This window comes from Schistocerca cancellata, chromosome 5, assembly GCF_023864275.1.
Source record: "Schistocerca cancellata isolate TAMUIC-IGC-003103 chromosome 5, iqSchCanc2.1, whole genome shotgun sequence".
Taxonomy (NCBI): Eukaryota; Metazoa; Arthropoda; class Insecta; order Orthoptera; family Acrididae; genus Schistocerca; species Schistocerca cancellata.
The window spans coordinates 649153024-649172368 of record NC_064630.1 but is presented as its reverse complement, the minus strand read 5'-3'; the positions used below and the strand labels follow the sequence as shown (position 1 = coordinate 649172368).

General features: G+C 43.3%; 1 protein-coding gene across 1 annotated transcript in view; it reads left to right on the top strand.

The window, feature by feature from the left end:
- The window catches only part of LOC126188740 (trypsin-7-like), a 100390-nt gene that overhangs the window by 15799 nt on the left and 65246 nt on the right, over positions 1 to 19345 (top strand). Inside the window, exons 3-4 of the mRNA XM_049930348.1 lie at positions 13369 to 13373; positions 15568 to 15773. Coding sequence (XP_049786305.1) covers positions 13369 to 13373; positions 15568 to 15773 — 211 coding nt within the window. The remainder of the gene's footprint in view (positions 1 to 13368; positions 13374 to 15567; positions 15774 to 19345) is intronic.

The following is a 19345-nucleotide window of genomic DNA, read 5'->3' as shown; positions in this document are numbered from 1 at the left end:
GCTGGGGGATGCGTAGCCCTAAACTTTTTCGTCGACAAAGTAATTTTTTTACGATGTTGAGAACTTGGAAAAGTGCCAAAGATTTATTTCACGGATGTAGATATTTATTTCATTTTTTCGTGTTGGTAATTGCAATACGAACGATACCAGTGCAGTTTTTGGTGGGAAAAGCGATGTCATTGACTGTTTCAAGCATTTCGAAGCTGCGGCAACCGTTCTCGACCACTGAATCGCTGTCAGCCAGTTCGACAAGCATGTAGTGCCCTCGCCCGCTAATAGTGGATAGTGCTAAACGGATATGTGTACACTCAAACGCCGAGCTACCGGTAGATGTCTCTACGGTCCCGCTACCATGAACCTTCGCGATTCATCGCCATCTTTGTTTTGTTGTTCTTTATTCGTTTGCGTTTGTTGTTCCGTTCTTGTCGGTTGGTGCGAAGTTTTACAGTGTGTCCTGTCTTTCGTTGCAAGTGTTCGATACCACATTCTCTTGTATGTTTGGGTGTTCCTCGGTATCGCCAGCTTCATTTGATCACATGTCAACTGAAGAGTCCGATACTTTTTTTTTTTTTAGTTCGACATGTTGATGACGTCGTGGCTAAAAGCAGACGAGTGGTATCCCATGCTTCGGTTATAAATAATTTTCGATGCATTATATCCCATGTCGGAGTACCCTCAAACTTTTTTTTTTAGAAAGAAAGCACTGCCTTTTTCCATATATTCCTTTCCTCACCGATTCTTCTGAGAACCTCCTCATTCCTTACCCTATCAGTCCACCTAATTTTCAACATCACATTGCAAATGCTTCTCTTTTCTTCTCTTCTGTTCTGATTTTCCCACAGTCCATGTTTCACTGCCATAAAATGCTGCGTTCCAAACGTACATTCTCAGAAACGTTTCGCTGCCTTTCATTGAAAGCATCTTGCACTGCCCTTTCTGTTAGCCGAACGAGGTGGGTGATAACGAACATAAATAATGACTACATTGTTCTTAATATTTGTATTCACAGACAATGTCTTATATGGTACACACATAAACAGGAACTACTTCTCGAAGATAGTCCACATTTCGTAGAAACCAAGGAGAAAGAAGAAACACGGAGTCAGATTACCAACAAAACAACACTACTACTTAAGCTAACGACAACTTCATCTTATGAGCACGATACATGTGTTGCTCTCGAGCAGATGGTTTAGTTAACATATTGGCAGCCATTTCCTTTGACTGAAAGTATTTAACAACAATCTCACATCTTTTTTCACATTTTTCTTTCCGAGTCGTCAGTCTTGTGACTGGTTTGATGCTACCCGCCACGAACTGCTGTCCCGTGCCAACTTCTTCATCTCGGAGCAGCAATTACAACCCACATCCTCAATTTTTTGCTTCATGTATTCCAATCTCTGTCTTCCTCTACGATTTTTATCCGTCACGACTCCCTCTAGTACCAAAGAAGTTACTCTGTCATGCCTTAACAAATGTCCTACCATCCTGTCCCTTCTTCTTGTCAGTGTTTTTCCACATATTCGTTTCCCCGCCGATCCTGAGAAGAACCTCCTCATTCCTTACTTTATCAGTCCACCTAATTTTCAACACTCTTCTGTAACACCACATCTCAAATGCTTCGACTCTCTTCATTTCCGGTTTTCCCACAGTCCATGTATCACTACCATACAATGCTGTACTCCAAACGCACATTCCCAGAAATGTATTCCTCAAATTAAGACCTATGTTTGACATTAGTAGGCTTCTCTTGGCCAGGAATGCACTTTTCGTCAGTGCTAATCTCTTCTTGCGCCCGCCTTGCTCCGTCCGTCATGGGTTATTTTGCTATCTAGGTAACATAATTTCTTAACTTCATTTTCTTCGTGATCACAAATCGCTTTTCTCATTTCTGCTACTTTTCATTACTCTCGTCTTTATTCGATTTACTTTCAATCCATATTCCGTACTCATTAGACTGATCATTCCATTCAGCAGATCCTGTAACTCATCTTCACTTTCACTGAGGATAGTAACGTCAACAGCGAATCTTAAAATTGCTATCCTTTGAACTTCACTTTCAAACCCACTCTTGAACCTTTCTTTGATTTCCGTCATTTCTTCTTCTACGTATTGATTGAACAATAGGAGCGAAAGGCTACATCCCTCTCTCACACCCTTTTTAATCGAAGCACTTGGTTTTTGGTCTTCCACTCTCATTGGTCCCTCTTTGTTCTCGTGCATATTTTATATTTCCTGCCTTTCCCTATAGCTATTTGTCACGTAATTTCGAACATCTTGACCCATTTTACGTGGTCGAACGCTTTTTCCAATTCGACAAATCTTCTGCACTCGTCTTGACTTTTCTTCAGTCCTACTTCCATCACAAACCGCAACGTCAGAATTGCCTCTCTGGTGCCTTTACCTGCCCTAAAGCCAAATTGGTCGCCATGTAAATGATCTTCAGTTTTTTCTTCCATTCTTCTGTATATTATTCTTTTGTGAAACTTGGATACATGGAATGTTAAGCAGACTGTGCGGTAATTCTCGTATTTGTCGGCTCTTGCAATCTTGGAAATTGCGTGGATGATGTTATATCGCCAGTCTCATACATTCTAAACACCGACGTGAATAATTGTTTTGCTGCCACTTCCTCCAGTGATTTTAGAAATTCTGCTGGAATGTTATCTATCCCTCCTGCCGTATTTGATTTTAAATCTCCTAAATCTCTTTTAAACTCTGACTCTGATACTGGATCTCCTACCCGTTCCCTATCGACACTTGTTTCCTCTTCTAAAACGTCATCACATAGGACCTCCCCCTCTTAGAGGCCCTCAGTGTACAAGAGAGTCCGAAAGTATCTTCAGGCATGCTGTGTCGAGCCAAGTTGCTCACTGGCTCTTAGATCCCATACAGCTAGCTATCAAATTTTGGATATGATGACTGCTGTGTTTCACTCGTTGTCCCAAATGGCGCCAGATATTTGCTGTGAGATTAAGATTGAGTGATTTGTCGTACAAGGCGAACTGTGAGATGTAGGGCGCGCAGAGCAGCTCACGGACTTAACAGCAGAGGCGCATGCGCTCAAGCAACGCATGCGCACAGCCAACAAGGACACTACGCATGTGCTGGCGGGATCTTTAAACAATCTTTATTGTATTGCTCGTCAGTATCCAAGACGGCCAGAAGATGCTGCGCCGAAATATCGTACCAGCAAAATACAGAGTTCCGGTAGTTCTCCCGAAATGTTATAGAACAATCTTTTTCTTCTCTTCCTTGCGCCTTTGTTCCGCATCGCCGCAGGGTCGGCATCGTTGTTAACGGATTTGGCAGGTTTAATTTAAAGAGCAGGCCAGTGTCCTACCTGTCGCTAACTGTAACCCCTCAGGGACGTAATACGTGTATCCAGATTGTCGGAGTGCAGTATCATTCACGTGAAAGTGGTCGAAAGTTTTCTAAATGTTTGCGAACCGTGAATTTGAGGCGGGACATGGGTAACAGTCCGGTATTCACCCATTGGGATGTGAGAAACCGCCTAAGAACCACATCCAGGTTGGCCGGCACACCGACCTTCGTTCGTCGTTATTCCACCGCGTGGATTCGATCCGGGACCAGCGCACCTCCCCGTCCCAGGAGCGGCGTGTTAACGCTCGGCTATCCGATAGGGTAATAATGGAGACGGCAAAATCATGATGACGGCAATATGAATATTAGTTGCAGTTAGGCGATCTTGACGTAATAAGTTATTGTATGAACACATGCTTTCATTTGACATGTCCACTCTTGAATGTCAGTGTCAACAGTGGAAGTCATATGACCGCCTAGTACCATTTGCTCACCGTCTAAAGCGCATCGAAGAGACCAGTCTGCTCGTTTTAGTGGAAGGGGTGGGGCAATAGTCTGTCTGGTGCGCTTATATTGGACATACTGGGCTATATGCTACTTTTCGGTGATACTCTCTACTATAATATCTGTTGTAGTCTGAAGGAATGTCGGTAGAACTTCGAGTTTTTATATCAGACTCGAAAATTTTGACAGCATATCATACCACTGTAATTATACAGAGGGTTAGCCGGGTATATAGGAGGCATTATACTATTATTGTTATTATTATTATGTATTGTAGAAAATAGGTTGGTAATGAAATCAGAATGCAAAATTTGTTATAGAAAATTACAGAAAATAGTACAAATTATGTTGATAGTTTTTTTTTGGGTCCGTCTAATTACAAATGAATGAAACACAATTTTTGTGCCATACGCGTTTCGCCTTTATTCTTTGCAAGGCGTCTTCATTGGCCTGGAATATATACACATTTCTGTTTCTTCTGTTTGGTTTACGTTTAGGACGTTGAATATATATGTAACAAAGAAACCGTACAGGTACTTTTTGTATTTTTGTGACGTAATAATAATTCAAAGTTCTAGTCACATATTTCGCAGATGTTGATTTGTGTGTTGTGTTATTGTTCCTTTGTCACAGCTGCTCTTCTTCTGATAATCGTCATTGGAAATTTCGTTTTTTTACACTTCACAGCACTAGGAACTGAATACACTTTTTGATGTTTTGCTTTTGTTGGTGTTACAAAATATCGAATGTTATTGCCAACTATTGGACGTGTTTGCGTGATACCTGCGATCCCTTCGCGCGCGCGCGCGCGCGCGCGTGTGTGTGTGTGTGTGTGTGTGTGTGAAATGGTATTTGTTTTGGTATGATTAGGTGTTAGTGATTAGGCGTGGAGCTTTTTTTCTTTTTTCCCTAATACACACAGACACCAATAAAAATTATCGCCCATTATACGAAAACAGATATCATTGCACAAACAAATACAAACACACACACGTACGCGCACACAAATAGGTCGCACACATCACAAAAACACATTCAGTGATTGACAATTACATTCGATAGTTGGCAATATCAACTGAAACAAAACATCAGAACGAGTGTTCAGTTCCTAGTGCTGTGACATCTGAAAACAAACTTTCAAATGGCGTTTATTAGAAGCAGAATAGCGTAACAAAGATACAAAACCACAACATCTAGACCAATATCCATGAAATCTGTAAACAGAACTTCAGATTATTACTGCATCACAGAAAAACAAAAAGTGCCAGAACTATCAATAACCTACATATACAACGTTCCAAATGTAAACTAAATAGTGTAAATAAAAATTTATTCATATTCCAGACAATCGACGATGCCTTGCAAAGAATAAAGGCACATGGCACAAAAAATGTGTTTTATTCGGTTGTAATTAGAGGTCCCAAAATAAAAATTAGTAACATAGTAATATTGTTTGCAATAAGTAAGACAGAATTACTAAAGTTGAAAACGTCACAGAAAATAGGTTTATGAACTTACAGTAATTGCAATATCTTAGGTGCTCATTGTCGTTTATGCTCATATTACCGGCATTCAGCATTTACATATTCTTGTAGCCTGATCTGTACACTCATGCACACTTTGGAACAGCATTCTTTATTGTTGTGAATGTCTTGAAATGTTTCTCTTGCGAATTGCACATGTTATCAACAGTGCACTGTTTTCCTTCCAAAGACCTTACTTTTGATAACACCCCAAAAGAAAAGGTTCATTTGAGTAATTTCCGGTGAGAGTAGTGGCTATTCAAATGGTTCTCGTTAGCTTATCCATCTATTAGGCAATTCGTCATCAAGAAACCCATACACAGTTAAAGCGTACAGGTGAGGAGCTCCAATTTGCTGGCAGTAGAATTCTTCATAACGCTGCTGTTGACGTAATTGCGGAATACCAGTATTCCGCAGGTTGTTAAGACAGGCATAGTGGTTGACAATTGTATGGAGAAAAACAGGCACAATGACCCTCTGACATGAAAGGCACGCCCAAACTGTAAACCCAGTTTGATTCAATTGGTTTTCGGTTACAGCGTACTATAGCGTACTACACATAGTTATGCCTTCTAACAGTGCCTGACAGCTTAAAATTTGCTCCATCAGACCAACAATTTTTTCGAATAACGCCATCACAGCAGTTGCATTATACGACCCAAGAATCTACGGTGAATGCTTGACTCAGCCAAGGCTTTCCTTTTCGGTTGCTTTGGGCCTTGGATAAATACATACCTGCGCAACTACAATTTCATTTTCATGCGTAGTTACACTCACTGGTCGACCATTCTTTGGCGCCTTACGGATAGACCCAGTTCAATCAAATCTCTCACGCAACCTGTAAACTAATAACGTACTTGGTGGAGGTGTATTGAATTCTTCTCTCCATTTCTCTCTAATCTGCCCAGCATTCTCTGTCTTTCAGAATTGTTTCATTAGCCATTTGCATTGGTCGTTGTTTAAATTATCAGCCCTGATTATCGGAATATCGAAAAAATAGAAAACAACCGTTTTAGAACAGATACTTATTGTATACCGGCTTATGCACCCCCTTCCCCCCCCCCCCGACCCCACCCCCACACCCCCACGTATTGTAGCTGTTAACACTGTAACCCTAATTATGATCATAGTTAACAGTGGAGTGGTGATCTGAATATCCTGCTAGCATATTATAAGTTATTATCGGATGCGCGGCTGATACGTCAAACTATGCCACTTTTCAGACAGCAAAAATAATATGAATAATCACTAAAGTATTTAATTTTATATTAGCATTACTGGCAACTATCAACCGACCGTGTGGTGGAGTGATGCCGGGGCTGGACTTTAGTTAAGTAGTTTTAATTCCACATGGTACCACGTGAAACATCCCCTTAGAACAATTATACATGACTGTCCTTAAACGGACACACAATATTTTTAGCGCAACGCAATCTGACTTTCAATAATCCCCACAAAAGAATGGCCCTGACTAACATTAACCTATACCTTTCACAAATCACTTACCCCATGAAAATCTTGGTTACTCGAACTACTGTGAATACAGCGAGCGCCACTACTGCCAGCTAAATAAAAGATTCAAACTACGGAAGGCACTAACTACTGATAGGCATAGTTAGCAAATGAAAGATTTTAATAGAGAACAAACTATGTATTTACCTTAATAGTGTTGAAAAATCATAATATACATAGCAGTTCATGACATCCAGTCTTACAAATTTCAAAACTCCGCCATTTCTCTCCCCACATCCACCACTGCTGGCGGCTCACCTCCAACTGCGCAACGCTACGCGCTGTTTACATCCAGCTGCCCAACACTACAATGGCAGACAACAATGCAAACTAGCCACAGACTGCACACAGCACAGCCAGTGGTTTTCATACAGAGCGCTACATAACGTTGGCAATAAGAAAACATAAACAGCCTACTTAACACGGTACCATAGGTTTTAATTTTTAATGTTGACTTTGCCTTACTCTGGCACGCTATAGTAAATTTATGCTTCTGAAGAAGGCTAGATTATTCTAGCCGAAACATGGGTAAAGACCAGAAAAATTGCCCAACTCAGGCAGATTTTTCAATATATTGGTCTATCGTAGTGGCTGACGGGGCTGCAATATGCTAAAAATTCTTAGATCGCCTATCTCTTATTGACAGTGTCAAAGAAACACATAAAAAAAGACAAACCGAAGATTATGGCTGAAAGAAGTCACAGATATTCATTTGAATGCTTTAATTATATTTTATATTATCCACTTCAAAACATTCAAATGACCCTCTTAAAAATAGCTAGATCCATACAGTCCGTAAATAATTCGTAATGTTCTTCTTTTCTGAATCCTTTTGCCATCGTATCTACTGGTATATGTATAAAAAAATGTTTTTACAAATTTATTGAATAATGCTTCCCTTTTGTAATTTGATTTTACGCTCTGTATGATTGTTTTAATTAGCATAGTATAAGGCAAATGCAAAATCGTTTGCTGTACATTTTTTTCTGGATACTTTGCTCATCGATCGCAATTCGAAAACGCCCGGTTTATGATTTGCATCTTAAAACAGTAAATAGGCTATTAGAAATATTTTACTCAATTGCAGTGTTTCCAGTTTTACATAATTTTCGGCAGTTATGTTATCTACTTTTCAGGCATGCTAAGACCCTTTTTAGGCCATTTTGGTCACTACTGTTGTACTTCGGGCATATCTGTATATGCGTAAAGAGCCCATTATACAAAGACATAAAGTTATATTGGTGAGAAATGCTGACTAAAAGCATAGTTTTGTGGTCTCAGAATCCTTTCGATTATCCTAGAACTCTTGCTATGTGACCACTAAGTCAGTTGAAACTGCATTTAGACCTCAGATCGGATAATACGTAAATAAGTATGGTAACTTTGAACATCTGTATCTCAGTAACAGGTAATGATATCGAACAAAAGTTTCAAAGTTCCCCGAGAACACCATCTTAAGAGAATATACTATAAATTTCGATGATCTGTCATGAATAGAAATTATTGATGTGGCCACTCCTATAATTGGTACTTCTCGTACCCAAAAATCACTGTTCCTGGGGTTTTCTCGAGAACCGCCTATGAACAAATGGTGCTTTCATAACCCGTCTAAGGTCCACCATAGACCACACCTATTTCAAAAAATTCAACCAATTTGCTCAATTCTTCGTGGCTGGAGGAAGTGCATAATGTTTTTCATTTTGACCGTGTACTTAAGGATAGCTACAGTATGCCTGTTCTTCCGAGAGGCACACAACTAGTCGTTAGATGAAGGGCTATCCAAAACACTTGACCCCTCATCTCTGTGGTCGACGGAACTCAAGGTACGACCACTGAAAGAAATCGCATTTTCGCACGCAACTTTTTGGAACATATTTGTACCGCGTACTGCCGTATACGCACCGAGTAACGCTAATTTTTCCATTGAACAATGACAGTAAACCTATGCACAGACAGTAACTTTGTTTACTGTTCGTCAGAAGGTAAGCCAAAGGAAGGTAGTCTTTTTTTCAGAAAATGATTGAGATGACTATTAGAAAATTGTAAATGAGAATACCTAGAATGAAATTGTTGGGCTGCGTTTCAAGACCTGCAAGAGGTCAGTGACTCATATTGCAATAGATGCGAAGTAATCCCTGCAGATACATAAATCATTGGACAGAGAAAACTTTCAAGCGAGGAAATAAAGAAAGATCAGGGTTTAGTGTCCCGTCGATGTCGAGATCCTTGGAGTCGAAGCACAAAATCGCGTTGGGGAAGGGCGAGGCGAGAAATCGGCCGCGTCAACCAACTCGGCATTTTCCATAAATTTTGGGATTAGACGGGTGCGTATTTGAACCGCGTTCGTCACGGTGGACACTATCAGTTGTTATTGGTGAGTAGAAGATAGCTTGTGCAACATCTTCAGCAAGTTTCCTGGGATATGAAGCTGAGACAACGAAGTATAAAAGGAGACGCACTTTAGGAAGTTCTGAAAGATACGCAAAATGAGACAGAACGAATGTCTTTTTATAATTTGGGAATCATTTTAAAAAGTAGTGGAGGTTGAAATTTAGGCACATCTTTGTTCTGACCTGAAGGAGGTTCGTATGGACTAATGGCAACGAAGTTAGCAGATCTGACGGGCTGTAGATTTCATGAAGCGTGGTAGCGTAGTAGTTACGGTACGGGACTGAAATTCAAACTCCGTTGGACCATAATTATTTAAGTTTTTGGTGGTTTTCGTAAATTACTTAAGGTGAATACCCAAGAAGTCTCCTCCCCTGACTCCTCTCCTTGATCTGGCCCTCGATGATATGTTACTCAAAACGCCTATCGTTCCTTCACTACAGATTTCATTACTTTACTCAGTTCTTGTGTCTTTTTCATTGAAGGATAAGAAACGACTGTGGAGCCTCAATTTGAATGTTCGTCTGAATTACACTGGAGGGACAGAAGTCATGGGACAGCGATATGCACATATACAGACGGCGGTAGTATCTCGTACGCAAGGCATAAAAGGGCAGTGCACTGGTGGAGCTGTCATTTGTGCTAAGCTGTTGAAGAGAGAAGGTTTTCGATGTGATAATGGCCGCACGACAGGAACTAACAGACTTCGAACGCGAAATGGTAATTGGATATAGACGGATGGGACATTCCATTTCGGAATTAGTTAGGGAATTCAACATTCCGAAATCTACGGTCTCAAGAGTGTGCCGAGAATACAAAATTTTAGACATTACCTCTCACCACGGACAGAGCAGTGGCTGACGGCCTTCACTTAACAACCGAGAGCAGCAGAGTTCGCGTAGAGTAGTCAGTGCTAACAGACGTGTAACACCGCATGAGACAACCGCAGAAATCAATGTAGGACGTACGACGAATGTATCAGCTTAGGACAGTGTGGCGAATTTGGGCGTTAATAAGCAGCAGGCGACGGACGCAAATGCCTTTGCTAACAGCACAACCTCGCCTGCATCGCCTCTCCTGAGCTTATGACGTCATCGGTTGGACACTAGACGACTGGAAAACCGTGGCCTAGTCAGACGAGTCCGGATTTCAGTTGGTAAGAGCTGATGGCAGGGTTCGAGTGTGGTGCAGACCCCATGAAGCCATGGACCCAAGTTGTCTACACGGCACTGTGCAAGCTGGTATGGCTCCATAATGGTACGGGCTGCGTTTACATAGAATGGACGGGGTCCTGATTATTTTAGGCTGCTTAGAGACCATTTGCAGCCATTCGTAGACTTCGTGTTCCCAAATAACGAAGAAATTCTTATGGATGACAATACGCCACGTCATTGGCCCACAGTTCTTCGCGACTGGTGTGAAGAACATTCTGGACAGTTCGCCGACTTGAGTCCCATCAAATACTTATTGGACATAATGGAGAGGTCAGTTCGTGCACGAGATTCTGCAGCGGCAACACCTTCGCAGTTATGGACCGCTATAGAGGCAGCATGGATCAATATTTCTGCAGCGGACTTCCAACGACTTAGTGAGTCCATGCCGTGCAAACTGATGTCCGACACGATATTGGGAGGTATTGCATGACTTATTTTACCTCATTGTTGTATCAGTTTGTGCAACCGTTGTCTCTAATTCGTGTTAGTGCACTAACACGGGACTGGAAGGTCTCAGATTTGAAATTGAATGGTGAAAGTAATTTTCATCATAGCTGAAGAAGATATGGTTACAGACAGCTCCAGATCTCCAGATTTTGTGCTGCTGTCTGGGGCCAATTTTCAAACCAGTCAACGGCGTCTCGTTGCATCAGAACAAGTGACGCCATTGATACCGATCCTCTCATCAGATGGGAACGTTAAGCTCCACAGCTACATTGCCATTATTCTGAGGTGTAGGTTATGTGCCACACCGATTTCTTTCATTTCCGTTATTATCCACAAAACAAAACACCACGGACTTGCATTACGCTGTAAATGAAGCGATTCCAACTCATTCTACATCAATATGTCCATCTATGTCCATCTATATCAATCTATCTGGTACCAATCTGTTCCCTCATTCCCTGCTCCATTAGCGAATGGTGCAAGGAAGAATGATTTTAAGGCCGTGGTCATTTCCAGAGAGGAGTACGAGAGAAAGTAGTACGTTGTCCGAATCTTCCCGGAACGCACGCTCTCTAAAATTTCATCAGTAAAGGTTTCCATGACGCACAACAACTCTCTTGTAGAGTTTGCCACTTGAGTTTGTTCAGCATCTCCGCGCTGCTCTTGCCCCGACTAAACGAACCCGTGACGCAATGCACCGCTCTTTGTTGGATCTTGTAGATTTCTTGAAATTAATCCAACCCTGTTACTCGCCTCTTTCGTGGATTAATTACTTTTCTTTAAAATTCCTCCCATGAATATCAGCCTGGCATCTGTTTTTCCTGCTATTTGTTTTATGTGGTCATTCCACTTCAGTACGCTTCGGATGGAAGCTCCTAGGTATTTTATGATAGTACTTGTTTCCAGCAGTTTCTCACATATCGCCCGTTCAGACCCACTCTCTACAATTGCGTACATGAATCTTTCTGTCTTTTAGGAGCAACACAACTATTTTTCCTCGTGGAAACCTCACGAACGCGTTTGTGAAGGCCCATCTTTTCATCCTACCCAGGTGCTGAAACCTATTGTGCATCACTATAAAAATATTGACAAGCAAATTAAGCAGTGCAGTACAGCCTGTGACCAGCGGAATATACGAAAGTGTTTGCTTAGTTACATTCCGTTGAATAATTGAATGGTATTATTGTTATTTTCCATGGTTTTTATTGAACGATCAGTTCCTTTATTACAACAATGAATACATCAAAATTAATTATTTTAGTCCATGAAAACGATCCATGTGCACAAACTTTTTTCGAAAATAGATACACATATTTGAATAAATTTTGATTTAAAAACATGAGAGCATTAAAAAATTTCCTCTCTCTACAAAAAATTCAGGTCTGGAAGGAATAATGTAAGTTTACAGGAGTGGCGTTCTTTTCCTATGTTCACGCAATATAGTACTTCCAAGAGGGCGTGTTGAAGAGTAATGTCTCCGAATTTTTCATATGAAAGCTGTGATAGCTTTTTAGATAAAACAAACGTTATTAAAAGTGAATGCTGGTCTTTCAGTTAACCTAATACGATAAGTGAATGCCATCCTCCGACCGATAGTGTAACCATATCGCAGGAAAATTGGCGAGGCATTCGTCTTCATGGACGACGATTCACGCCCCATCGAGCACATCTTGTGAATGACTTCCTTCAGGGTAACGACATCTCTCGACTCGAGTGGCCAGCATGTTCTCCATACGTTGGGTCAATCTGGACCAACAGTGCCTTGATAAACTTGTGGATAGTACGCCACGACGAATACAGGCATGCATCATTGCAAGAGGACGTTCTACTGGGTATTAGAGGTACCGGTGTGTACAGCAGTCTGGACCACCACCTCTGAAGGTCTCGATGTATAGTGGTGCAACATGCAATGTGTGGTTTTCATGAGAAATAAAAATGGCGGAAATGATGTTTATATTGATTTCTGTTCCAATATTCTGTACAGGTTCCGGAAGTTTCGGAACCGAGGCCATACAAAACTTTTTTTGATATGTATATCAGGTTGGCGCATAAGTTCGTAGAGCTTTTGTTTTGCATGTTCTTATTCCGGTTTCTATGGGTATATTTATCTATTTACATTCTTTTTAGTTCACTGTTACTATTTGACCTTACGTATTGTGGACGTATTGAGTGAAGCTGTGGGGGCTGGAAAATGTGGCAATTAGAGAAATTGGACCATTTGTGACCTAGTCTTCTGTTTGAGGTCAGTAGATGGATGACAACAGTTGAGGCACCCAGAAACATTTACACTGTGTGTGGAGTAATTGCATGAACAGTGCACGGCAAGAAAATGGTTTTCTCGTTTTAAGGACGATCGTTTTGCCTTTAGAGACTCCCCACGTTCAGGAAACTTACGGTGTTTGATGAAGACCGCTTGAACGCATTAATCCATAAAGATCCACCTCAGTGTACTCTAGAACTGGCAAATCTGATGAACTGCGATCGTTCCACCGTCGTGCGACATTTGCATGCAGTTGGTCTAAGCCAAAATCACACAAAATAGTGGGTGACCATGTGTGCATCTCTGCTTGATTGTCATCAATTGGCTCGTGAACAACTGTCGTTATGCTAATGTAAGGAAAAGGGAGGAATAACTGAGCGCTAACAAAGCAGCATCTCCCTGTACAAAGACCCGCGCGCATCGCAAAACATAATGTTATGCATTTGGTGGGACAGCGACAGTGTGGTCTACCACGAATTGCTTCACCGAGGTGTAACCATCACTTCTGACATTTATTGTTAATAACTGAGACGTCATGCAGATGCAGTCCAAGAACAATGACCAGGAAGACTTGGTGAAGTGATGTTACCCTGCGATAATGGCTGCCCGCATTCAGCTAGACTGACAAAAAAGATTGTGTGGGCTTTTGGGTGGGAAGTTATTCTGAACCCACCACATTCACCTGTGCTTGCTTCCTCAGATTTTCACCTCTTCCGCTCTCTATCAAACAACTTTCAAGGAACTCCCCTTCCGTATGAAAATGCGCTCCGAACATGGCTCGACGAGTTCTTCGCTTGAAAACCACTTGATTTCTACAGTCGCGGAATCGAAAAGTTACTCCAGCGTTGGCAGACTGTTGTAAATAGTGAAGGATAATTAAAGCCTCTGTTACGTGTGTAGGTTGTGTTTGGTAAACGTATGGAAAAACACTGCGAACTTATGCTCCATCCTAATACAATAAAGTGACGTCAGCAATATTGGCCTATAATTAAGTGCGTCAGTCATACGGCCCTTCTTGAAAACGGGAATGAGCTGCGCTTTTTTTTCGTGTCGATAGGCATCCTTTGTTGCTTCAGTATATCCAGTTAAGGGGCTCCGGAACGCCCTATACTTGCAATGTTAAAATAACGCTTATAAATTACATCTTTCCTCACAAATTATTTGAGGTAGGAAGTTGAACTTTTTACAGATTATTTATTGGAATATGGGCTACAACTTAACACAGGGATTTTAGAAAATTTTAGTTCAGTTATTAAAGATGATTTTTTTTCAATTGTAATGAAAATTCACAACATTTTTTTGCAATTTTTTATTTATATATTCAAAAATATACAGTTTTTTGGAAAAAGGCTGTGTTAAATTATGCAGAAGGTACTGTGTAACATTTACTGAAAGTTTGAAACAAATATGTTTGGAAGATCCTTAGAAAACATGTAATTAGTATGAGAAAATAAAAGTTTTGGGAATCGAGCGACAAAGATTGGATTAACTTTTTAGTGCATTCCAGGTCCATAGGATGGATTATCTTCATCCTCTGCAAACTCCTCCTCCAGCTTCCTCTTGTTCCTCCTCCTGTTTACTCTTGCTTGTATTTCTAGACTCTTTACAGCCCTGTCTGCAGCCCGAAGGCGTTCCTTGTCTAAAGCAAGCATCGCTCGTACCATGATAGAACCTATCTTCATTCCCATATTTCTAAATACCTTTGGCTTTCCAACATTTCTCCTTTTCTTAAAAGCCTTCAGAGGATTTCCAATAACTTCACTTTTACTCATTATTATACTTCAACAAAACAGAGACTCAAGAAACAGAATTAATTACGAATATTTTCGAGATAACGACAGAATAAATAAACATGAAACAATCGACAATCACACCAGCGATATATATTGAACCATCACAGGTTAGCCACAACACATACTTTATCTCACATCACTAAAATGTACCTGATGAACACGGACGTTAATAATAACACCATTTGACAGCAGTTTAACAGCGCCACAGTGGGTCACGCCCATGTAGAACACATTTCGAAAAAAATTTAAAAATAGTTGTAGTCTTCGGAATTGAATAAATTATATATCTATTAAAAGGTAATAGTCTGCAGATTCAGAAAACGCAAAAAAGTAAAAATTGAACTTTTCATGATTGTGAGCCTTTCCGGAGCCCCTTAACACAGATTAAAATGAGTATTAATGTTCGGCTCTGAACTGCGAAGTAGACAATGAGTGAAAGTGTAACTTTTCACCATCACAATTTGATGCTTTGGGCAAAGAGAAGAGACGGGGCAGTGAGACCCGAGTGAGGGTCTGTGCACGTCTAATACAGTGTTTGCAAGTTTGATAGCATTAAATATCGGATTACACCCACAGACTGACAAAAATGTGTGCTGATGCAGGGTCAGTCCGAAGAACATCTCGGTGATGTTGGGTATCAACGACTTGCTGTCCCTTCAACGAGTACTGCCACGCGTCGACCGTATCATCGTGCATGATGACTTCGACCGAGACTTCCTGCACGACATCAACGATGTGGCCCTCATCAGGCTGGCGGAGTCCGTCCCCTTCAACGACCAGGTGGCCCCCGTCTGTCTGCCGCAAAACGGTAAGGCTATACGCCTCTTTTGTGATCGCTGCCTCTTCTCCGACGGTAAATCAAATATAAACAGGATTTTATTTTGTTTTAAATTAATTTATTGAAAAGCAAAAGGTTGTTACGATATATTTTTTCACATAGTTTCCCGCTATAGGAATTCCTTTTTTTCCGGCGAGAAGGATGATTCCTTATTACAACACTGTGAAATACACTCCTGGAAATTGAAATAAGAACACCGTGAATTCATTGTCCCAGGAAGGGGAAACTTTATTGACACATTCCTGGGGTCAGATACATCACATGATCACACTGACAGAACCACAGGCACATAGACACAGGCAACAGAGCACGCACAATGTCGGCACTAGTACAGTGTATATCCACCTTTCGCAGCAATGCAGGCTGCTATTCTCCCATGGAGACGATCGTAGAGATGCTGGATGTAGTCCTGTGGAACGGCTTGCCATGCCATTTCCACCTGGCGCCTCAGTTGGACCAGCGTTCGTGCTGGACGTGCAGACCGCGTGAGACGACGCTTCATCCAGTCCCAAACATGCTCAATGGGGGACAGATCCGGAGATCTTGCTGGCCAGGGTAGTTGACTTACACCTTCTAGAGCACGTTGGGTGGCACGGGATACATGCGGACGTGCATTGTCCTGTTGGAACAGCAAGTTCCCTTGCCGGTCTAGGAATGGTAGAACGATGGGTTCGATAACGGTTTGGATGTACCGTGCACTATTCAGTGTCCCCTCGACGATCACCAGTGGTGTACGGCCAGTGTAGGAGATCGCTCCCCACACCATGACGCCGGGTGTTGGCCCTGTGTGCCTCGGTCGTATGCAGTCCTGATTGTGGCGCTCACCTGCACGGCGCCAAACACGCATACGACCATCATTGGCACCAAGGCAGAAGCGACTCTCATCGCTGAAGACGACACGTCTCCATTCGTCCCTCCATTCACGCCTGTCGCGACACCACTGGAGGCGGGCTGCACGATGTTGGGGCGTGAGCGGAAGACGGCCTAACGGTGTGCGGGACCGTAGCCCAGCTTCATGGAGACGGTTGCGAATGGTCCTCGCCGATACCCCAGGAGCAACAGTGACCCTAATTTGCTGGGAAGTGGCGGTGCGGTCCCCTACGGCACTGCGTAGGATCCTACGGTCTTGGCGTGCATCCGTGCGTCGCTGCGGTCCGGTCCCACGTGCACCTTCCGCCGACCACTGGCGACAACATCGATGTACTGTGGAGACCTCACGCCCCACGTGTTGAGCAATTCGGCGGTACGTCCACCCGGCCTCCCGCATGCCCACTATACGCCCTCGCTCAAAGTCCGTCAACTGCACATACGGTTCACGTCCACGCTGTCGCGGCATGCTACCAGTGTTAAAGACTGCGATGGAGCTCCGTATGCCACGGCAAACTGGCTGACACTGACGGCGGCGGTGCACAAATGCTGCGCAGCTAGCGCCAACACCGCGGTTCCTGGTGTGTCCGCTGTGCCGTGCGTGTGATCATTGCTTGTACAGCCCTCTCGCAGTGTCCGGAGCAAGTATGGTGGGTCTGACACACCGGTGTCAATGTGTTCTTTTTTCCATTTCCAGGAGTGTATATCTGGTTGCGTCAGGAGTCGATGGCGCACGAATTCCTCCACGCCCTCGTCATCTTCAAATCCGTGCCCTTCCAGATCTTCTTTAAATGGTCCACACAAATGGAAATCACAGGGCGATAGGTCCGGGCTGTAAGGAGGATGATCAAGTTGAGGCCAGTGCGATTCCTGTCGTTTGGAGACTGTTAGAGCTGCTATACGGGGCTTGGCATTGTCATGGAGGAACATTACCTATCGAGTCGGTTGGTCTCGTCTTTCGCTGCTATATGCATCCCTCGCCTTCTTCAACAGCTCGCAGTAGAACGCAGCATTGATTGTGCGTTGCTCATGCAAAAAAATCAATGAGTAAAATGCCTCGCTGATCTGAGAAAATGGTTGAAAGAACCTTTCCAACTGACAGTCGAGTCTTAGCTTTCACTGGGGCTCCCTCCCCTTTCCTCCACCTCTCGTTAATGGCTAGTTTGGATTAAGGAGTGTAGTGGTGCAGCCACGTTTTGTCGCAGGTGATGATCAGCCTCCAAAATCATCACCTTCTTTCTATCTCTGACAGTCCTCCAAACATCTCAAATTCTGATTTTCGGTCAAAAGGTGAGGGGCCCCTTCTGGAACACACTTTGCGGAATTGTAAGTCATTGTGATGATCGCTTGACAGCTCCTGCAACTTACCCCAACCTGTTCTGTGTTGTGTATGACTTCGTACACATTTGTAAGGAGAGGTGGTCTACAGACTGTTTCGGCAACTGTCGTCGTAGGAAATCTGGACAGGAGCAGAAATGATTAGCGAAAAAGTTAACACAGTGAACAGAACATTTACTTAACTTGTGCTTCTCGAAGCAGAGGAAGAGTCATTACAAATAACGTAGCGAGAAACAGAGTTCAGTTATAACAATAGCAATAGGTAAGACGCTTGCTGTACTAAGCATAAACAGTGGTGTCGTAGCAAAGAGGCTCCAAGTGCAAGTGGAACGTGTGGCTGCTGCCGGCCGTCCTATATTGCTGCGGCAGAGGGCGCTCGTAATACGGAGCCGCCGGAGCCGTGGCTTACAAGGGAACCTCCCCATCGCACCCCCCCCCCCTCAGATTTAGTTATAAGTTGGCACAGTGGATAGGCCTTCAAGAACTGAACACAGATCAATCGAGAAAACAGGAAGAAGTTGTGTGGAACTATGAAAAAAAAATAAGCAAAATACACTCCTGGAAATGGAAAAAAGAACACATTGACACCGGTGTGTCAGACCCACCATACTTGCTCCGGACACTGCGAGAGGGCTGTACAAGCAATGATCACACGCACGGCACAGCGGGCACACCAGGAACCGCGGTGTTGGCCGTCGAATGGCGCTAGCTGCGCAGCATTTGTGCACCGCCGCCGTCAGTGTCAGCCAGTTTGCCGTGGCATACGGAGCTCCATCGCAGTCTTTAACACTGGTATCATGCCGCGACAGCGTGGACGTGAACCGTATGTGCAGTTGACGGACTTTGAGCGAGGGCGTATAGTGGGCATGCGGGAGGCCGGGTGGACGTACCGCCGAATTGCTCAACACGTGGGGCGTTAGGTCTCCACAGTACATCGATGTTGTCGCCAGTGGTCGGCGGAAGGTGCACGTGCCCGTCGACCTGGGACCGGACCGCAGCGACGCACGGATGCACGCCAAGACCGTAGGATCCTACGCAGTGCCGTAGGGGACCGCACCGCCACTTCCCAGCAAATTAGGGACACTGTTGCTCCTGGGGTATCGGCGAGGACCATTCGCAACCGTCTCCATGAAGCTGGGCTACGGTCCCGCACACCGTTAGGCCGTCTTCCGCTCACGCCCCAACATCGTACAGCCCGCCTCCAGTGGTGTCGCGACAGGCGTGAATGGAGGGACGAATGGAGACGTGTCGTCTTCAGCGATGAGAGTCGCTTCTGCCTTGGTGCCAATGATGGTCGTATGCGTGTTTGGCGCCGTGCAGGTGAGCGCCACAATCAG